The 22111-nt window shown below is 51.4% G+C and overlaps 1 protein-coding gene across 1 annotated transcript; it reads left to right on the forward strand.

Moving 5' to 3' along the window:
* The first annotated feature begins 6209 nt into the window (after positions 1–6209).
* PAQR8 (progestin and adipoQ receptor family member 8) lies at positions 6210–21585 on the forward strand. Its single transcript, XM_082306721.1, has 2 exons — positions 6210–6274; positions 15947–21585. The coding sequence occupies exon 2, from the start codon at positions 16001–16003 to the stop codon at positions 17057–17059; it is 1059 nt and encodes a 352-aa protein (XP_082162847.1). The 5' UTR covers positions 6210–6274; positions 15947–16000; the 3' UTR covers positions 17060–21585.
* Positions 21586–22111: the final 526 nt, after the last annotated feature.

Genomic DNA, 22111 nt, shown 5'->3' on the forward strand with positions numbered 1-22111 from the left:
AAGGTGGCCCTGCCCATGGCGGGGGGGTTGGAACCAGATGATCTTTAAGGTCCCTTCCAACACAAACCATTCTGTGATTCTATAAGAACGCCGGGATAACAGAGGCGGGGCGGACGCCTTCCCTGCCTTTTGGGACTCCCTAGGACGATGCCGAAGATCTCCAGGGGTTCACCTCCCTGCCACATCCCAGTGGTTACAGGGCAGAGAGTGCAGCACAGGCTCACAGAGACATTTAGCACCTCCTATCCACTGAAAAAAATAGGAATTTAGCACCTAAATACACAGAGGGCTGGAGCTGCAGAGCTCGCAGAGAAATAGAAGAATGGCGGGTGGGTGCAGGAGTAATTTCCACGGACACGAGGGGTGCTGCCAGAACACCAGGGTGCATTTTCACCTTCCTCACATCTCTGTGCATTGGCATCCGCATGTGCACTTGGTTTCTGAGATCCCTGTATGGGTACCCTGTGATTCTTCCCAGACTCTGTTGTTTGTTTTTTTTTTTCCCCGTAGTTCAACTAAAAGTCAATTTTCAAGCCACAACTCAATTTTCAAGTTGCCTTCTGTTAGCTTTCCTGTATGCTGAGCAACCTTATCTCCCCCCCTGGAGGGCAGAGGAGAGGCTTGTGGCTCATTCACAGCTCCAAAAATGGGGGGAGAGTACCCCAAATTCAATGGAATGTCACCTCATCATCAAGCAACACGTTGGAGTTGAGGTTTTGAATATATTTGTAATAAAATGGAAGGGTAATAACATGGAATTAAATGTTTTGAATGAAAAAAAAATATCACTTTTTATAATTGAAACAATGTGCAGAAGGGAGACCACCTATGTGATCGTTTTGTCAGTGTAAATTTTAAGTTTTCCAAGGGATAAAAAAGGGTTTGTCCTTGCAGGAGCTGAACCCCATCCAGGGAATTTGCTCTCGCAAGAGGAGAGTCATCCTGACTCTCACCACTTCAGGACCACATGTGGAAGACATATAATTTAATGCTGAAGGAACCCTTCTTAATCCTCTAATCTGACCTTTTCCCTAACATAGGCTGGAGAACTTCACCCGATCTCATCTGCACCCAGCTCAGGCATTTCTGATGTCATTTTCTTGAAGTATTTGCTATTCCCATGCACTCTGGTAAATCTTTAAACTGATCTAGCTCTTTTTTTTTTTTTTTTGCTAGTCCCAGGGAAGAAAAACACAGAAAACAACTATCAGTGAATATGAATGGAATTTCTTTACTTAAATGCACGGGGAGCTGCCGGTATTTCACCAGGAGAGCACAGTAAAGTGGGTAAGAAGTTAAGACTCTGACCTTCAGCATGTTGGGATGGATCGTAGCCACCTTCTTGCTTCCCAGAGCAGGAGCCTGGCACGCACAGAGCTACTTTCCCTCCTAGATGCAGCTAGCACGGCAATGGGAACATAAAATCTTGTTGCGATCCTGCTTCTGATGCACAGCTACCCCAGATCCCGCGGGTGAATCATTCTCTTCTCCTACTGTGCAGAAGAAAAATACAGCAATTAATAAAAAAACCAAAACAAAGCCACACAGGCCGTGCCTCCAGGCACAATAAAAAATTAATTCCCCCGGCAAATGAAACCAGAGGAGTGGTTGAATCAACAAAGCTCCCGAGAGCGCAGCCGGGAGCGTGTCTGTGTGATGTGGCAACCCGACCACATTTCCAGGGAATTCCGAAGGGCCCAGATATAGATGGCCTGAGGTTTGGTGTTGCTATTTCGGTCTGCTCATCTGCTCTCATGAGTTCTGGCCGTTACTAAAGACAGTGACAGCTGGTTCCTTTTTTTTTCCCCCCTTCATTTTCTCCACCCCCAAGCCTGGAAATCACCTATCTGTATGCAAAGCATCATTGTCTCTTCATCGGGATCTCCAGGATCCACTTTCAGCCACGCGGCAGGATCCACTGGTCACTTCAGCGAGTGATGTCCAGCTTTGGAAGATGGGAAGCTGCAGCGATTTCTGTAAGCCACGTTAGCAATCATCATCTGACTGTCACAACGGGCTCTCTGCTCTGTGCTAACCACGAAGAGGCAGGAAAGTCCTGACCCCAAATTGCCACATACCCCTTGTGCAACACGGGGGAGGCAGCTGAAGGTGACAAAATTAAGAGTATCAAGCGCTTCTCTCTCGTTGCAGGAGCCGGACTTGGTAAGCCAGGGCTTTTAGGACTGTTTGGTTTTTTTTTTTCTGAATTATTAGTTAAAGAAAGCATATAAGCAGGATTCAAAACAATTGGAAGGAATTCATGTAACACATCACCCTGAGACTTGCCGGTGTGTGTTATTACAGAGGAAGGTAAAAGAAACCCCCATATAAGAGCTGGGGATCACAACGAAATTTCCCTCCTGAGCCCTGTTAGCTAGAGATCTTTCTTTGAAGCAAGAAGGTTTATATCCTCTCCAAAACTATCATTTTTTTTTGCCATACTTAGTATTACACATCTGCACAACCTTGTCTAAATCCTGCCAAACCATGAGCACCCACTCCAGTGGAAAGTTGTTCAGTAGACCGCAATGGATGTTGCAGAAAAAGCCTCTTTTACCCAGTTACGATAATGCCAGGTCAATATTCTTTATTACAAGCAAATACAGGGAAAAGGGAACTCGTCCTTCTTTCTGTATTCCATTCGGTGTTTTGAATATCTCAGTTGTCTTTGGTGCAAAGCTGCCACGTTCCTCCTGAGCAGCACAGCGTTGACACAGTGTGTTTGGATGCATCTTGGTGAAGAGAGATCCCGATCCCCAAAACAAGCTCCTCTTTTTGGGTGATAATTCAAAGCACCCAAAATAAAAGGACGACTGGTTTGCAGCCCGCAAGAATAGGGTTTGTGTTGCATGACAGGGAGGGTGCATGTGGCCAGCGGGGCGAGGGAGGGGATTCCGCCCCTCTGCCCCCTCTGGGGAGACCCCCCTGGAGCCCCGCGTCCAGCTCGGGGGTCCTCAGCACGGGAAGGACATGGAGCTGTGGGAGCGGGGCCAGGGGAGGCCACCAAAATGGTCAGAGGCTGGAGCAGCTCTGCTGTGGAGAAAGGCTGAGAGCTGGGGGTGTTCAGCCTGGAGAGGAGGAGGCTGCGGGGAGACCTGATTGCAGCCTTTCAGTGCTTAAAGGGGGCTTATAAGAAAGATGGGGACAGACTTTTTAGCAGGGCCTGTAGTGATAGGACAAGGGGGAATGGTTTTAAGCTAAAATAGGGGAGATTCAGACTAGATATAAGGAAGAAATTGTTCACAATGAAGGTGGTGAAGCACTGGAAGAGGTTGCTCAGAAAGGTGGTAGATGCCCCATCCCTGGAAACATTCAAGGCCAGGCTGGACGGGGCTCTGAGCACCCTGATCTGGTTGTAGATGTCCCTGCCCATTGCAAGGGGATGGACTGGATGGCCTTTAAATGTCCCTTCCATCCCAAACCATTCAATGGTTCTGTGATTCTACGATTCTATGATGTACATTTGGGTGGGGAATTAAGGTGTGCAGGATACGTTTGAAGGCGTAAAGCCTGCTTGGATCATATCAGATGACTGTAAAGGGCAGGGAGAGCCCAGCCTGGTACAACCTAGTCTTAACTGCCTGCTGGGAGTAATCTCCTGGGCAAACACAACCACACCTGGGTTATGCCTTGAAGGGAACTGGGTGATTCATTTCAGGGTGTAAAATGTCAAAGATAGGGAGTAACAGGGACTGCAGTGCAGCAGGGTGAGTCTGAAATGAACTACCGAGCGCAGCTTGGCAGGTACCGGTCACCTGAGAGCAGGTCATGGAGCCAGCGATCCAAAAGGTCTCACTGTGCAGCATCCACCAAGCTTGGTGTGCAAAACAAGCTGTCAGCACCCACCCAGGAGAGCAGTTATCCCACACAGAGCTGCCCTTTGCCTTTCTCAAGTCTGCCCTGGGGCACGCCGTGAAGATAAATGTGGGAAAAACCATTCATCAGAGCAAAACAGAAGGGCAGGCGACCCAGCAGCGTTGCAATGTGCATGTTGCAGCAGGGATGTGCCACCCCGCCGTCCCCTTCTGCTTGGGTTGTATTTTTCTTCCCACCTTGTTCTCCAGCCTTGCCGTGGCCATCTCCAGCACTCAGCTGAGTGCTCCCACTTCTCCCATGTGAGCAATAATGGAAAGATGGGTGGAAGAGGAAAAGCCATGCCATGACCTCCGTCTCCCAGCCACCGAGCATCCCTCGGGATCTGAGGAGCAGAGGAGGGTGAGGAAGCAGTATTATGGGTCTCACAGGGGGAGATGTCTTAGAGGGGTGGAAAAAAAGCACAAGATGTCACTCAGGAGGTCCCCTGCCCAGCTGCTTCTTCACCCTGAAGGTTTCCCCACCCACAGGTCCCTGCTGTGGGAGCACTGGCTCTCCTGCGTGCTGGCAGATGGGTGCTGGGATGTGCCAAAGCTTCACCCAGGCTGGAGTGATCTTATCGGAGCCAGAAAGTCCCGTTCCCGGGCTGCCTCTCCTTCAATCCTCTCCCTGCAGAACAAGCGGTCCTTCTGTTTCTCTCATAAACCCATAAAAAAATAACAGTCCTGAGATGCTGGAGAAGCAAAACACACATAAACAAGCTGATAGAGAGACAGAAGAGGGGAAACGGGTACTCTGTACTCATAAATTAACCCACTCCTGGGGGCATGGTGACTTTATGGCTGAACCGATTGCCGTGGTTTTGGCGCAGCTCCGTCTAGGCTGTATAAGCTTCTCCCAGACATTTGCCAGGCACAGTTCAAGGGCGGAGAGACCACTCCTGAAAGGCCATTTGGGTGCAAATCCCTCTTTTCTGGAGCCCAAAGATTTTGGTGCTGTTTTTACAGCGTAAACCTCACTGCCCCGTTGGTTGGCTCAAAGCCATACTGTCTTTAGGCTGCAAATCCTGGGGAAAATCGTCCTCTCCTCCATGCTTGCATGTCTGCAGCAGCAAAATCGGGGGTTTTGCCCCAAATGGGAGCCCAGGAATGGGGCAGTCGGCAGCAGCACTTTTATTTTTCCTCCCATTTCCCTCATTTTTACCTCCACTGAGTCAGCTTGGGATCAGCATAAAAAGAGCTCTCAGGACTAGGATTTTTTTTATTTGACACCACCTTCCTAACAGTCACAGCTGGAAACTGTGAGCTCCAGCAGTCACTGCCCACCGCCGTGCAGAGCCTTCCCTGGCCTCTCTGCTGCGTTGTGCAGCTCCTCAGCTCAGAATCACAGGATGATTGGGGTGGGAAGGGACTTCTGGTGGTCATCTGGTCCACCCCCCCCTGCTCAAGCAGAGCCATCAGCAGAGCTGGTTGCCCAGGACCAGATGGGTTTTGAATACCTCCAAGGATGGAGACTCGACAACCTCCCTGAGCAACCTGTGCCAGTGCTTGGTCACCCTCACAGTAAAAGTGTTTCCTGATGTTCAGAGGATCCTCCTGTGTTTCAGTGTGTGCCCATGGCCTCTGGTCCTGTCTTTTCTACTTTGAAGGTATAATCTCCATCCTTGAGAGAGACCTCCATCCATGAATCTCCATCCATATGATCTCCATCCTTGAGAGACATCTCCATCCTTGAGAGAGACATCTCCATCCTTGAGAGAGACCTCCATCCATGAATCTCCATCCATATGATCTCCATCCTTTAGAGACATCTCCATCCATATGATCTCCATCCTTGAGAGACATCTCCATCCTTGAGAGAGATCTCCACCCATGAATCTCCATCCCTGTGATCTCCATCCTGGAGAGACATCTCCATCCTTGAGAGAGACCTCCATCCATGAATCTCCATCCATATGATCTCCATCCTTGAGAGACATCTCCATCCTTGAGAGAGATCTCCACCCATGAATCTCCATCCCTGTGATCTCCATCCTCCGAGATCTGCAAAACCCATTTGGACACGGTCCTGGGCAACCGGCTTTGGGTGGCCCTGCCTGAGCCGTGGGGTTGGCCCAGGTCACCTCCAGAGGTCCCCTCCCACCCCAACCACCCTGCGGTGACTTTCTGTCCCTCCCCCGGTGTCTCCCCTTGACCTCCTCGCTCCACCTCTGCTGCTCCGCAGCCACCACCCGGGCTGCCCGGGGGTGGGCCCTCCCACGAGTTTAAGCCCCACTTTTTCCCTAAACCCAGCTCAGGCTGCTTGGGCGCGGCTCGGCTAGGCTCGGCTCAGCTCGGCTCGGCTCGGCCCTCGGGGGCCACCCCGGGGCGGGGCGCGCATGCGCGGGGGCTGCCGGTGGCGGCGGCGGTGCTGCCGGAGGCGGCGGCCGCGGGAGTCGGCGGCGGCGGCGGGGAGAGCGCGGGTGAGTGCGGGCGCAGCCGCCGGTCCCCTCCCGGTGGGCAGCTCCTCTTCCCCCGGGGACCCCCCCGCCGAGGGTCCCATGAGGGATCCGGCAAGGGTTTTTCTGTCCCCCCGCGGCGAGCTCCGGCGTCCGCGGGTGGGTACCGCGGCTCCCTGCACCACGCCCGCCGCTGCATCCCCGCCGCGGCAGGAGCATCCTTCCCCGCGGGGGCTGGGTCACGCCGGGGACGGTGCATGGGGGGACACCCCAGCGCCTGCCACCACTCTCCGGGCGGGTCCCCAGCACGGGTGAAACACGCGTGGACATCGGGGTGCAGGGGGATGCGTGATTTTGGTCCTGCGGCCAGGTGGGCGCCGGGGAAGAGCCTGAGGAGGGGAGGAGCGCACGGGGACAAACGTCCTTTTGCCATAAATTCCCCAAAAGTCCCCGTGTATCTCGAGGGCTTCGTGGAGGAGCGAGGTGGGCATCGGTTTTCCTCCGCGTTTGTTTTTAATAGCCGTGGGTGGATTTTCCTCGCGTGACTTTGACCCCTGGGGAGTTCTGGAGGCTGCGGCAAGGAGACGCATAGTTTAGCCGTGAGCTGGGTGAAGAACCAGCTCCCGTTGTTTGCTTTGGAGCTGCCACCTGCCCGTTCTCGACGCGCCCCAGCTCGTGTCTCGAAAGGGTGGATGAAGGGTTATTCCCTGCTTGTCTTCTCCAGGGCGCTTCGGGGGTTATATTCCCCCAATTTCCCATCTGGATTTTTCCTGAAAACACCATAAGCTGGGCGGGGGGTTAGGATGAGGATGTGTGTGTTGCCGCCCCGGCAGGGGTGGTTGAAAAAGAGCGAAGTCTTGAAAAGATGATGAAAAAGAGCGAAGCACGTACACAACGCTGTGCCGGAGTGAAATCCAGCAGGTCCGAAGTCTGGTTTTGCTCTCTGCCGGGGCAGGGAGGGGACGGACAGCCGTGAATTATACCGGCAGACCCTGCTCCTGCCTTCACGTTGGGGTGCGGGGGGGTGATACATATTGCAAACAATTCCTAGAAACCCACGGGCTCGCTGGGCCAAACCGCAAGCCGTTACACATTTCCTCCCGCTCAGCTGGTAAAGGTGTGGGTTAACAGCCCTGCTCGCTGCAGGATTTTCTGTTCTCTGGGCATCATTGCTTTTATTTATTTACGCTGAAGCTGCGGCCGGAGCCTCTGGCCCAGAAGAGGGTTGTGTCCCTGCGGACGCAGGCAGGGATGGCCGGTGTGGGCGACGTGCCGGCAGCGCAGGCAGAGGCTGAGGACGGGAGCTGCCATCGTCGGGTCACGTGCGTGTGCTTGCAGCTACTTGCACGTCTTGAGTCATGCACCAGCTTAATTTTTAGCTGCCAGCGGATGTGATAACCCCCGCTCCTGAGGTCAGGCCAGTTGCAGTATCCATTTATGCTAAAGAAATTCCTCCAGGGGGATAAATTCCCAGGAAGGCTCCCGGAGGCTGCACGTTTGGTCTGCAGCTGTACGTACGTGGCCATACCTTATATCCCCTGGCCTTCAGGCACAGGCAGTAGCAAGTGGAAGCTTGCTCCCAGTTGCTTTTTTATTCCCCAGTGGATCCTTGGGATCGAGTAGGGATGTAAGCATGTGGTTGCAGCACAGCCCGCATCCCTTGTTTGGGGGGGAGTCTGCCATCTGGTCCTTGCTGGCCCTTGCTCAGGGCTTGGGAGCCTCCTGGAAAGGCGGCACTGCTGTCATTGCAAACCTGGAAGCTCACCAGGAGAGGCCACGGGCTTAAATAGGAGGAGGTCCCAGATGGGGACAAAGACTTTTAGTGTAGGGAAGAGGAGAGCTGGAAGCTCCAGGGGCTTGGCACAGAGCTGCAGTCTCTCCCCGGCAGCCTGCTCTCTGCCCGCAGCGGCAGCGGTGGTGTGCATGATTTATATACATTTTTTTCTAATGACGGAAGCTCTAAAATCTGCAACCTTAAAAAAAATGTTTTTGTACAAGAGGCTTTTGTGGACGATAGCAAAGCTAAGCAACCTCAGCCCGTAGGCTCTGGGAGATCTCTTGGCAACGGTCCGGATCCGCAAACAGTGCACGGCCAGTTTGGTTTGGTTGCTCTGCCTGCAGGCAGATGGCTCCTGGCTTGTCCCATCAGCAGATAGATCTGAGCAGGGAGGGATTTGCTGGCTCATTGAGGTCTCCCTGTGGTAGCAGGAGTTCCCGTCTCCAGCAGATCTGTGCTGAAAGATTTGTCCCGTCGCTGGGTGCTGGTCCTGTGGCTTTAGGAAAGGCTCATGGCAGTGATCTCTTAGGTAGGCAAACTGGCTGCAGAAATGCTGTGCTCGCAGGGTGTGCATGCAGCTACTCGGGGATGGAAGGGAAGGATACCATATCCCACGGACCTTGCAGGAGGAAATTTAGGAGGTGAAAGTTGGATGCAGCTGAAACAAATCCAGGCTCCTTTTGCAGTTGGGGCGGCGGGGGGGGAAACAACAGGCACTTCTCTGGCACAATTCCAGCATTGGCATCTGAAATGGGTCCGTCGTCCCACTCCATCGGTGGTCCCTGCAGGACTGAATACAACAGGCAGGGACCGGTGTGGGTGGCTGGACCAAAACCGTGCCCAGGAGTGTGCTAACACTTCAGCAACCTAACGGTTGCAGGTCATTGACCCAGGACAGTGCTCTGGTCTTATTTGATTACTGGTGTACTCAAAGCCTGTAAGCATGGGTGCCCCACCTGGGGATCTCACACCCTCCTGAAATTGAGCCCCAAAGCATTGGGGGCTGTGTTAGTTGTGTGTGGGAAAAGAAAGCGGTGAGCCAATCTGGAAAGCGCAAACAGCAAAGGTTTAGTGAGATCAGGAAGAAAAACTGCAGAATATTACCTTGATTTTGAGCAGTGTTTGAGAGGGGAGGGATGGATTTGCCAGAGGAGATACTTCTCAGCCAGGGTCTGTGGGTAGAAATAATATTAACATTTTTGCATCTACCTAGTGCTGTAGATGGGTTTATCTTTTCACGCATTGAGTGCATTGGCTGTGTTATCAGGACCATCACCGCGCTTTAACCCTGGTTAGGCATGAAGAAACTGCATCTGTGTTTATCGCAGCAAACCAGAAATGTGCCGTGGTGACCCACACCATTCCCCGGCATGGTTTGCGAGTTAGCACAGTCCAGGAGTAGTTCCTGGCATACAGTTTGCGTGTGGCCACCCATTTCAAGGGTGTAGCAGCACAGGAGCAGCCAAGCCAGCCTGGCTGATCTCAGAACCAAGGACTCAGCACTGTGAAAATCAGACTTCTGCATGCGGTGTCTGGCTCAAGGTTTGGACTCTTGCGATAAAGCCAGCAGCCTCATCACATCTTTGTTTTCCTAACTTTGGATTTCCACTGCCCTGCTTTGCTCCCCCAAACACCACAGGAACTCGGTGGGATGCTGTGGACCCCCTCAGCTTTGCTGCAGGGACACGGTATTTGCCTGCAGCTTTGTTTTGCTCTGTCCCCTCCGAGCACAGCGTTCATCACACCAGCTCCACTGCTCTCATCCCCTGGACCTGTCCCAACGCGCAGGCGATGCCGAACCCATGTCAAGAGGCACTTGCTGCTCAGCATGGCTGAGCTGGCTGCCGGCCCGGCTTGCTTCCAGGCCAGAAATTGCGGGGGAGCTGACACTGCCATGGCTCCCGTGGGGGATCCTGCCATCTCCTGCCAGCTCTAATGGCTCATCTCCCAGCATCACGAGACATTCGTTTCCTGATTAATCCATGCTTGGACAAACCCTGCTTCAGCTACACGTTGTGTGTGCGTATATGTGTATATGGAAAGGTAGAATTTGAGCCATTTTCTTTTATTTGAAATTTTCCACAAGGTTGCTTTGACCCTTTTTCTTAGGTTATTTTCAGGCTTGCCATTCAAGGTCTCCAGTAAATCACATCACTTCACCTTTTACCTTCCAGAGCATCCTAACCCATACAGAGTCTCTGTTGGATGAGTGCTTGTAATACACCCATTGGGCTGATGTAGATGTTACCTGGTATGCAAGCGTGTTGAGGGAAATAAAATATTCTGTGCCATGCACTGTGAAGTAGTCCCAGCACTCCCTGGTGCATTACAGCAGTGCATTAAGAGCACAATATCTAGTTGTCATTAGGCAGATGAGGACTGGTGTCGCCTTTTAATAGATGGTGAGGTGTAAGCCCAACTTACAGAAGTCCTGAGCACCTGGCCGCTCTCTGGTTGTAGAGATTTCCACTTCTTTGATGCTGGAGTGTAGATCAGTCCTTCATACCCTGCTGCCTGCTCAGGCAGGGCTCGGCCCTGGCACAAACCACCAAATGCCACCTCTTCCAGTTTCTGTCCTCTGCGACACCCATGTAAATCCCAATAACTCCCCGCAGAGGGGATCTGAGCGCTGTGTGAATCTGTCACAGTTAGGAGGAAGGCTGGTGACGAAATGTATGGCAGGAGAAGGAAGCAGGTAATACCAAGAGTATGCAGGAATTGCTGCTATGAGCCAGTCCGTGGTCTCTTGGTTTCTCCTCTCTGGTGGAGCCTTTCCAAAACACCAGGCAGAATGGGATGGAGGAGCTGGCACCGTGCTCCCAAGCTGGTCTTTCAAAGTTTGTCCCGAGCCCTCCACAAGTGGGTTGGTTATAGGAAGAGACATTTGTGCTCAGGTAGGACCAGCCTGCAGGCAGCGGGCTTTGGGATGGGACTTATCCACTGCATCTGAGCTGGGTGCAGCCTCTCCCAGCCCTGGAGAGTCGAGGCGAGCTGATCTCTGCCGTTCTGGTGCTGTACAACCTGCGACACCAAAGGTAACCCCATGTAGGAAGGGGTCAGAATAAAACCCCGGGCTTCAAAATGACCTGTAGTCCCTCCAGGGACTTTTGCTCAACTCCCAGAAAAGAAGGAATTCAGGAATTAATCACCTGCAGCTCTCAGAACTGGCCTGTTGCCCATTGCTGCACAATCACTGCTGCTATTTTCATGCTATCCACAATCCCTTTTTTTTTTTTAAAATGCAATGCATTTATTAAAGACTTCCCCACAGCAGTGTTCCCCTGTCCTCTCTGCTTTGTTTACCAGGAATTACTGCCTTTTTGGAAGCCTGCGTTAACTTCTGATGCCTGAATACTATTCTGCAAGCAAATGTATCACATTGGTACAGCCTCAGTCCCAGACAGTTAACGCTGAGGCCAGACCGGTGGGAAAATCAGCTGTACTCTGTAGGAAATTTTCTCATTCAAACCCCTCCATCAGACTGTGACCAAAAAGCAAAAGAGCTGGGAAAAGCTCGGGTTTCCAATTACTCTCTTCAAAAGGGAGAAAAAAATTGGAATGGGATCGTTCTCCTCCTGTGCCGCGGTTCTTATTGTGCTGTAATGATACAGCCTGGCCATCATCCACTCCCTCCTTCTCGCCTTGCAGCTCCCTCCCCGAACAAACGATACTTGGTTGCCGTTAATTGGGAGCAGCCAAAATAACTGAATCCCCCGGAGATGGAGGGTGAGGACAGAATCTCAACGAGACGCCCTGCCGATGAATGTGGCTTTCAGCCGCTCCTACGCCCCCATGAAGGGAAAAGAATAGGGGCTCTGTGAAAGTGAAACAGCCAGTGCTGACCTTGGGTTTCTGGGTTGGTGTTTTTTTTTTTCTTTCCCTCTCTTTTCTAACGTTAATTGCTTGTCGCTCTGTCCATCACATGATCGCTGGAAATTGCCAACTTGTTCTCACTCGTTAATGTCACAAGTTCGGTTTAAAATAAGCAGTCTATCAGGTTCTGGATTTAGTGCCGTTTATCCGAGTATCAGATGTGTTTCTTGTGATTTTGGACTATTATTTTGAAAATCTCTGACCCTCCCTCGGCCTGTTAAAAACTAGCATTTTCCAGCTATGAAAGCCTGCCTGGAAGAATCTCTCCTGTCTGCTGCTGTCAGGGAGATCTGCAGCATCTAACCTCTCCCTAGCTCTGCTCAAAGGCGATGCTCGCTGTATACACTGAGCTCTTGGAATGAGAAACCATGGCAAAATCCTGGTGCTAGCACACACCGTACAAGCCAGAGCCAGCCTGTGCCTGGTACAGAAGCTGCCTGTCTCTCGTATCCTTGTCAGCATGCAAAGCAAGCAGGCAGGCCACGGACGGTGGAAGGGGCAATGTGCCCCTCGCATAGGCATGTATCCATATGCCCAGGCTTGATTGCCATCTTCCGTGTGTCTTCTGGTTGCCTTTGCTCTTTACAGACAGGTTTCAGCACGTTGCCACCTCTCTGAAGGAGGTGAGCGCTCCGACCCTGCTCCTCTGCAGCTCACCTGCCCAGTCTGCGCCATATCTGAGCTGTTTTTCAGTTCCTGATATCCTGGGGTCTGTGCTAGCATTAGTCTGTGTTCTCCAAGAGGTGGGAAGCTTCAGCATGCCCTTTCTCCTTGTCCCTTGCCACTGTGATCGCCATCTCCAACATCAGTGCCTAAATACCTTTTCAGAAGGTTTTCCAGCATTCTGCTGGGATGAATTGGGATGAAGATTCGGCACTGAGCCCGCTGTAGTGGGCCCAAATCCTTGGACCACACTTAGTTAAAGGGAAGCTGGGAGATGGTGAGCATGGGTCCAAGCCCTCTTGCTTGGGTTGTATGACAGCAAATGCTAGGAGAAGTGTAAAACACATTATGGCAGGTTAATGGACAGGGCAGGGGAGCTTAGGACAGATAAAGTACTTCAGAGTCCATACTCACACCTCTGGACAGGGCAAAACCTTTGCATGAGGCCTGGAGATCATCAGCTGGAGACAACAGATCTCTTGGAACGGCAGCGAAGGAGATGCAGCCAGTGTGGGAAGGAGCTCTTGTCTGTGCATCTAGACCAGGAAATCAAACACTGTCTTAGTATAGACACATCCATAAAATCTCCCTGTCCTTCCCACCCCAACATGCTCAGCCTCCAGCCAAGTTCTAGCCAGATCATCCAAAGGAGATATCAGGTATTCTGTGTCAGGACTGGTGTGGCCAGCAGGAGCAGGGCAGGGATGGTCCCCCTGTGCTGGGCACTGGGGAGGCCGCCCCTCGAATGCTGTGCTCAGCGCCGGGCCCCGCACCCCAAGGCGGCCATGGAGGGGCTGGAGCGTGGCCAGAGCAGGGCAGCGAGGCTGGGGCAGGGGCTGGAGCACAAGGCTGGGGAGGAGCGGCTGGGGGAGCTGGGGGGGCTCAGCCTGGAGAAGAGGAGGCTGAGGGGAGCCCTCATCGCTCTCTGCAACGGCCTGAAAGGAGGCTGGAGCCGGGGGGGGTCGGTCTCTTCTCCCCAGTAACAAGCGATGGGACGAGAGGAAATAGGCTCAGGTTGCGCCAGGGCAGGTTTGGGTTGGGTATTAGGAAAAATTTCTTCACTGAAAGGGCTGTCAGGCCCTGGCCCAGGCTGCCCAGGGCAGTGATTGAGTCCCCATCCCTGGAGGTATTTAAAAGCCAGGTAGATGTGGTGCTGAGGGACATGGTTTAGTGGTGGACTTGGCAGTGCTGGGTTAACGGTTGGACTCGATGATCTTGAAGGTCTTTTCCCACCTAAACGATTCTATGATTCTATTCTATGGCTCTATATAGGGCAATAGAGGGTGCGTACTACAGTGCTGAATAGCCAGGCGTGGTCGTCTTGCTTGGGCTGTGCCTTATCCTGAAGCTGAGGTCTAGAGTAAGTTGGATGAATGAGCCTTTCTTTCTCCATTGGCTACAAGGAACCAGAATAGACTGGTTGTACATTAGAACTGGCGAGAGGGAATGTTGCCCCTTTTTCACACCATCCCCTCACAGGAGTGCCCCAGAGTCAAAATTTGCCTTGCCTCCCTAAATTTTGGCATATATTCCCATAGGGATACACAAGCTGCTGAATGAACTGTGTGTCCCCTTCCCAGATCCGGACCTGCAGACCCTTAGGAGAGAGAAAAAGTCTTTGTGAACGTGCACAACATCAAACTCCCCAGCAAGGGTGCTATACTCAGTCTTATGCATCTGTGAAACTAAAATACCGTTTGCAAGGACCATCTTCCTAAGCCTTTTGTGGCTAAATTCCCCTGTGGCAAATAAGGGAAAAAAAAAAAAAACCAAACAGCCCTGAGAGGCGCTAAGGGAGAAAGCCTGGAAAGCACAGGGAGAGAGAATTGACTGGAAAATGTAACTTAATTATGATAACTCCCATCTGCTAGAATACGGAAGCAACGTGAAGATATTTTGTACGTTATCAGAGGCTTTGGGTTGCGAGAGGAAGTGGGACTTCCAGCCTGGTTCAGAGTCTGCTCTGAGTTTGCTCTTTGTGCTGTCTCGCCCTGGGACTGTTTGGCAGGTCCCATCTCTCTGCTTTCATCAACATCTCTCTGCTTTTTCCACTCTCTTTCCATGTTTAACACCTTCCCATCCTCTCTATCTCCAGCCTAGCGTGGGTCTCCCATCATGAGCCCATGCAAACTATTCCTCTGTCTCACCTCCGGCAGCAGCTGGTATCTGATGCAATGAAAGAAAAAGAAGCCGTTTCCCACACTCAGGCAAAATACTCATTTGCATTTACTTATTTGTGGCCATCTCCATGCACTTCAGCTCTGGTGCATATAAGCTTAGGAGGGAGGCTCCACTCCTGCAAACAAGTATGTGTTGGCGGCACAGGGGTAACCACAGCCCTGCAGAGTCTGGTGGGGCTCCATCAGCATCAATTTCAGTTCATCGGTGCAAGGAGTTCTCCTCTTTTTTGTGTGGCATAAACACCAGCAGGGAAGAGAAATATCTAGGGTGGAAGGGAAACGGAGGGTATTGGGAGTGAATTCAATGCTGTGAGGTAGTCTCCAGACATTAGGATCCTGCTGTGCCCAGAATCTGAATCTTTCCAGCCAGAGCTTAGCAAGTCTGGAGGTTGCCAATGAGCAGAGCAGAGCAGGCAGGGGAGTGCCCAGCACTGGGGTTCGGCTGCTCTGAGAATCCAGGCACATCTTGTCTGGCAGCCCCTCAGCATGGCTCCGTAGATGCTCCCAAGGCTTCGATGCTATACCCAAACCGCATCCAGCTCTGATGCGGGGCTCCTCGTTTCTCCATCACCTCCCAGTCCTGCTGCTTATTACACATGGAGGGATGAGGGCTGCAGGTTTGGGACCGCGGACTTTTCCCCTTCTCCCTCTGCCATACTCACTGCAGCAGCCCCAGGTGTGCAACCCATGTGCAAGTTGTGTGGCAGGGAAGCCAGGCTTATTCACAACCTCCACAATTTGGTTGGGACCCTCTTTACTTAGGTGCAGAAAGGCAGGTTATCCCTTTGATGAGTAATTACACTCCAGTTTTGTCCCTGAGCAGTTTGTTATGGGGAAAGGGGTGAAAAATCCCCTCCACAAATCATCAGGTGCTTTCTTGATAGGAAAGGTAGCTCCTGGCTACTTTTTTGATAGGAAAGGTAGCTCCTGGCTACTCCTAAACATGCTCCAAGCCGAGTGTCTGAGGAAGTGGGGAAGAAGGGCAGGCTTGTGCCCATCTGACATAGGCTGAACTGCAGGGACAGGGCTGTGCCATCCTTCTCCATGCTGAATATAGGTCTGCTGAATCAAGAAAAGCCCCTTTCCCCTAAGAGCAGGGCCAGCATCTTGATAGCACCATGGCTTATCCCACCCAGGAATGGCAGCATGCTCTTCTCCCTGATGCATGACCATTAACATTTCTTCTTTCTCCCCTCCCCGCAGGGCACAAAGACGACGTCCCCCAGAGCTGGGCTCGCAGCCGCCGCACGCAGCGAGATGACAGCCATCCTGGAGCGGATCAGCACGCTGTCCCTCAGCGGGCAGCATCTCAGCCGTCTCCCCAGGCTGCTGGAGGATGGCTTGCCCAAGATGCCTTGCACAGTCAAAGAGTGTGAGGTGCCGCAGCTCTTCCGTGAGCCTTACATCCACACCGGGTACCGTCCCACCGGCCAGGACTGGCGGTACTACTTCCTTAGCCTCTTCCAGAAGCACAACGAGGTGGTCAACGTGTGGACTCATCTCCTGGCAGCACTGGCTGTGCTGCTGAGATTCAAGACGTTTGTGGAGGCTGAGCAGTTACCCGTGGACGCGTGGTCCTTGCCTTTGCTCATCTTTATCCTCTCTTCTGTCACATACCTTACCTGCAGCCTCTTGGCCCACCTACTGCAGTCCAAATCGGAGCTGTACCACTACACCTTCTACTTCGTGGACTACGTCGGAGTCAGCATCTACCAGTATGGTAGTGCCCTGGCCCATTTCTACTACAGCTCCGACCAAGCCTGGTACGACAAGTTCTGGCTTTTCTTCCTGCCGGCAGCGGCTTTCTGTGGCTGGCTGTCTTGTGCTGGCTGCTGCTACGCGAAATATCGGTACCGACGGCCTTACCCCATCATGAGGAAGATGTGCCAGGTGATCCCAGCTGGGCTGGCATTCATCTTGGATATCAGTCCTGTCGCTCACCGGGTGGTGGTGTGTCACCTGGGGGGCTGTGAGGAAGATGCTGCTTGGTACCACACGTACCAGATATTGTTTTTCCTTATCAGTGCTTATTTCTTCTCCTGCCCGGTCCCTGAGAAGTACTTCCCTGGCTCCTGTGACATCATTGGCCATGCCCACCAGATCTTCCACACTTTCCTGGCCATCTGCACCCTATCACAGCTGGAGGCCATTTTATTGGATTATAAGAACAGGCAGGAGATTTTCCTGAAGAGACACGGGCCTCTCTCCATCTATCTCTCCTGCATCTCTTTTTTTGGCCTGGTGGCTTGTAGTGCCATCACAGCTTACATCCTGCAACGCAGGATCAAGGCCAGCCTGGCTAAAAAGGACTCCTGAGGATCATGAACGTGATGGGCATGACATCACCAGGGTGGTGAAAAATCAAGAAAAGGGGCATAACATATTAAGAGACATAACTGGTTTATTTGCCTAACACGCTGTGACTAACCTGGATTCTGGACTCAGGTGGAGGGCTGGAGACTTCATGCTGGATGCATTTTCACAGCAGGGACTGCCTTCTGCCCTCCAGGGGGACATGGGGTGTTTTAAGCCAGAACAAGTCATTTAACCAAGGATGCTGGAATAGGCAGAGGTTTCTTGTTCATTCTGGTAAACCTGTGGGTGATATCTTGCTGAATGTCAGGGAGGGCAGCCTGAAGGCTGTGAGACTGTAGAAGGGTCTGCCAGGGCTCACAACGCACTGTAAGGACCACAGCTGGATGTGATGACCTCTCTGGATTTTGCCATCACTGCTATCTGTGGGAGACCTATTACTGTCAAAGGCAGTAGCAAGGTTTCAGGAGGAGTCTACATTTCTGTGGTTCAGCTGCAAGGGCATGTGTGGCACAGTGGCTGGTATAATCCTTTTCCTGCTCCAGCGGGGCTAAGCCAGGTTCTCTCTACGGTCCCCTTGTCAAGTATCTCAATGCCAGGTTGCAGAGGTGGCTTTGACAAAGCATGTTTGGAGTCTTAGGCCTGACCTGGGGTCCTCTAGGACAAACTGGGTCTGAACCTGAGCCCTGTGTCTGCTGGTGACTGGTGTGGGTCCAGCACAGGTGGAGATGTTAGGTCAGCTCCATTTGCTCTTTCTGTACGACTGCACCATCTGCAGTAGTGCTGCTCATCAAAACCAAGGAGTCAGGCTGTCCCAGGGATTACTAACAAGAGATGGGGTCTTTCTCAGCAGTTGGAATTTGACCTAAGGTAGTGGCAGTGCAGATGGCTCTTTGGTAGCCTACAAGACAGGTCTTCAAAGGCTCCTCACTTCTATTTTAAGTGCTTAATTGCCTTTGAGGAGCTGGACCTGGGTCAGGTTGGAGATGGTTTTAAGCCTTCCTCAGTAGCAGCGACAGAGGTTTAGCACCCCGGAGGCCATCAACATTCAGGGCGGTGGCCCCAGCAGGGAAGATGCTTTTGATGCTGGGCACATCATTTTGGCTGCTTGCATGAGGGGTTCATGCAGTCCTGCATAGACTGACCCTGTATCATCTGTCTAGGGATTCTGACTGACCTCCAACGCTGTCCATGCAGTGTAGAGTAACTTGGGTGTGACCTGTCTGATAGGTGAAAGGCTCTGGGCCCTGGGCCTCCAACAGCCCTACTGTGGCCAAAAGGGTATGAGAGTGAAGTAGTCTTTATTCCACTCTTAATGGTGCTTTTCAGGACATCAAGCAGTCCTTGGTGGGCCTCGTGGGAAAGCTGACCTTGAAGCTGCAGGGTTGCTTTTCTCTGACCAATGGGGTTGTGAATCTGGCACATTTTTATCAGCACTAGGTGAAGGTAGAACAGCAAAAGGCAGGAGCAGGGTGACAGCGTTAGGGTCCTATGCGACCTTGGGACAGGTTTGTCCTTGAGACTTGGTGATTCCTCTGTGGATTCCTCTCCTCAGGAGTTGGACTCAATGATCCTTGTGGGTCCCTTCCAACTCAGGGCATTCTATGATTCTATGAGTAGCAAAGATAATGGTCAGGAACACTTAATGTCCATGGGTCAGTCCTGTCCAAGGTGTAGAAAGGGTTGGTTTACTGTGTCCCCCATTAGATGAGTCTCTTCTGTGCTTGCTTGGGGGGAATATCGGATATGGAGCCACACTGTTGCACTGAAGTTGGTAGCACTTGCAGGACAGGATGCTCAGAGCCAATGCAGAGATAATGGTCCCATACAGCCAGGACACCTTCTGTTTGACCCACTGCTTGCTTTTCATAGTAAATCCTGGCATGGCTCCTCCCAGCTATACACTCTGAAAGACCTGCAACCTCAAATGCCTTGGCATCTGGCAAATTCCTAGGAGATGTAAGCCTTTGCTGAAAGCAAGGAAGCCATGGGATCTATTCCAGCCACAGATTTGTCTCACTGAATCCAAGGAAAAGCAAATGAATTGTGATTGCTGGTTCTGAGCAGGCAGAGTTTAGGGTTGGGGATATGATTTGTCACGACAAGCACTGATTTCTGCACTTGATCTGGTTTTTAACTATTGAGATGTGTGTGTGTGTGTGTTTGTGTATGTGTGTGCGTGCATGATTTATTATCCAGAAAGGCTTTGCCTTTGGCTTTTATATCTGCAGAGCCTCCTAGTTGGGTCAAGATTAGCCTGAAAGAAACAGTGCTATGCTGCTGGAGGAACAGGGTGGGCCAGACAACAGCGTGTCTGAAAACAGATCTATTTGCTGTGCTTTGCTGTGTCCTATGTTTTGTGGACAGATTTGAAGATCGTGGCCCTACTGACAAATTAAATACAAAGGGGGAGGGAAGTACAGGAGTACAGGAGAAGAAATCATAGGAAGGCCTTCAAGAGGTCATCTAGTCCACCCTTTCTCATCACTCTAGACCTGGTTTACATCTAGTCCAACTTAGAAATTACTTACTTCATTTCCTGTGGTGTATTTTGATGGTACAGCCATGCTGACCTAACAGTAAATTTGCCTGAGGGGAATGGCAAGTGGGGATGGTACCACTTACACCTCGTCATTCCCCTTCCCTTGCGCAGAAGCTCATCTGACCGCAGAGCGAGCCAGTGCCGTGAGACAGACCAGCGGAAAGCCAATCCTACTGAAAAAACGTCAGTAATTATCTGCTGGTTTTAACTTTCAGGCATCTCACTTGGACAACACTGCTGCCTGCAGGGAAGGGCCGGAGCGGAGGCCAGCGGCAGTTCCTCCTTGCACAGCAGCTGGTTGCTCAACCAGCTTAGCTGCACCAATGGAGTGCTCCCTCCATGGTCTCCGTGGCTTTGCTTGTGAGTCTCCTCCCAGTTTGGGGAAAGACTTACAATGGGAGCAGTGATTTTTCTCACAGCTTAATTTGCCTTGCTTTTGTGGTAGGTAAAGCAGAATAAGCCACTGAGTGTGGATCTGGCTGGACAGTATCAGTGGGCTCCTGTGCAGGAAGGGGAGTAAACCAGGCTGGTCCAGAGCTCCTTTCTGGGCTAAAACTGAGAGGGAGTGGGCATCGCTGCTAATAGGATACCCTGCTCTGCTGCTACCCAGAGTTATCCTGGTACCAAAGGAAGGGATCACCCAGGCGTTTTCTTCTTCAAGGGTTTGAAAATAGATGACGTGTCCTGCCCTTGGCAAAGGAGGATGAGTACAGTAATGCTGTCTAGTTCAGGGACAGGGAGAGGAGGTGCCTACATGGCTCTTGTGAGGTATTTCTGGTCATGTGTTCTTCTCCTCCCTGGTCCAGCAGAAGTGAAACTTCTTCTGGAGCAATTGTGTGACAGTGGTGGTATTTTTACATGTTCTCATGTTACCCCTCAGGTGAAGCCACTCATGTCCCCGTGTGGCCCTGCACTCAGACCTGGAGCTGACCTCCTGGTTACTATGATGGGTTGATTTAGCAGGGACTTGCAATACACATTGCTGCTGCTGTGAGGATGCACCCTTGTCTCACAAGGGGCTCACCAACACTGGAGCTTCCTTCATCCCTCTCTCCGTCCTCCTCCTCATCTTCCTCCAACCAGCTTATTTCTTTCCCTCATCCCCAGACTTCATCCTTGTGCCTTATGCACCTGGCTGCCTACCTGGGCAGACTCCACATGCCGTGCAGTCTGCTGCACCTCAGCCGGGCCGGGACTGGAAAGTGGCTGCCAATGCCCTCCTGAAAGCCCTGCCGTTGATCTAGGGGAGACCGGGGCTGGGTCCTGAGTGAGTAAAAGTGCCGCTGTGATAAATGCTCAGCTTGTCTGAGAGCTTCTCAAGGCCTTCTCCTTGGGCTCACTGCTTGGAGCACGCCTCCTTCCATCCTGACGTTCCTCTAAGGAGGCATGGCTTGGGAGGGGTGTACCAGTGGTAGGGTTTGGTGAAATGTTGACCACCAAAGGTTGAGCACATTCAAGATCCTGAAGGGACTGAGGTCCTAATCCTCTCCCCCAGGAATCTCTGGTCCTGAGACAGTATTTTTGCAGATCTTGCAACATGGATCTGTACAGGACAACTCCTGAGAATTCATCCCAATGTGCCTTATGCTATTCCTTTTTGGGATTCATCCTGAAGGAACCTGAGGCTCAGAGGCAGCCTCTTTGCTGTCGCTGGTCCACAGTTGTTCTTAACAGCTGATACCCGCTGACAGGATTTGCTTGGTGTACGGAGCAGAAGGGGAGGATGGAGAGAGGTGCCTTAAACTTGTATTTATGCCTAATGATTTGTGTAACAAGGCAAGGACGGGTTCCTCATGTGCCTTGCAATTTACATCTTTCTTTTACTGACAAGATTATTTTTAAGCACTGTTTGTTACTAAACAGAAGTACAATAGAGTTTGTATTTTTTTCCCTGGGAAACAGGGAAGGGTATGAATGTTACATATTAACCATCCCTTTCCCAACTCCTATCTGCTGACTTTGTATTGTTGAAAACATTGGCAATATTTTAAGCTTTGTACTGTACTGATCATTATTTAAAAACTTTACTGAAAAAAAAGAAATCTGTAAAACCAAAACATTTGGTGTGGTATGAAATTCCCAAATGCACAACTACAGAAGGTTATGCATCATTAGGAAGAAAAGTGGATAATAATTATAGAGTGGGTATATTAGAGTGGATAATAATTATAACAATAATGAAGAATAGGGTGTGGTTTTATCTGTTCATCTCAAAGCACTTTCCAGGTTTCACAATAACTATGTGATTTTCATTCCCTTTTCACAAGGGAGGTGCAGAATGGCTGCCCTGACACTGATCAGAGGGATTTAAGTTCATCATCCACAAAAGTACTTGGGTGTCCAGTTTTCCTTAATTTCTATCAGAGGTGAGTATCTAGTGATTTGGTGGCCTGGCACCAAAGCAGTGCAGCATCAGTGGCCAAGCTGTGAACAGAAGTGCCTGTTCAAGCAAAACATTTCAACACATGCTTAAAATTAAGCTGAAGAGACACAACCATTGATGGACAGAAGGA

The sequence above is a fragment of the Platalea leucorodia genome (assembly GCF_965183815.1).
Source record: "Platalea leucorodia genome assembly, chromosome: 3".
NCBI classification, from domain to species: domain Eukaryota; kingdom Metazoa; phylum Chordata; class Aves; order Pelecaniformes; family Threskiornithidae; genus Platalea; species Platalea leucorodia.

Coding starts and splice junctions, on each gene's coding strand:
- PAQR8 (XM_082306721.1), top strand. CDS start 16,001: ATGACAGCCATCCTGGAGCGGATCAGCACGCTGTCCCTCAGCGGGCAG.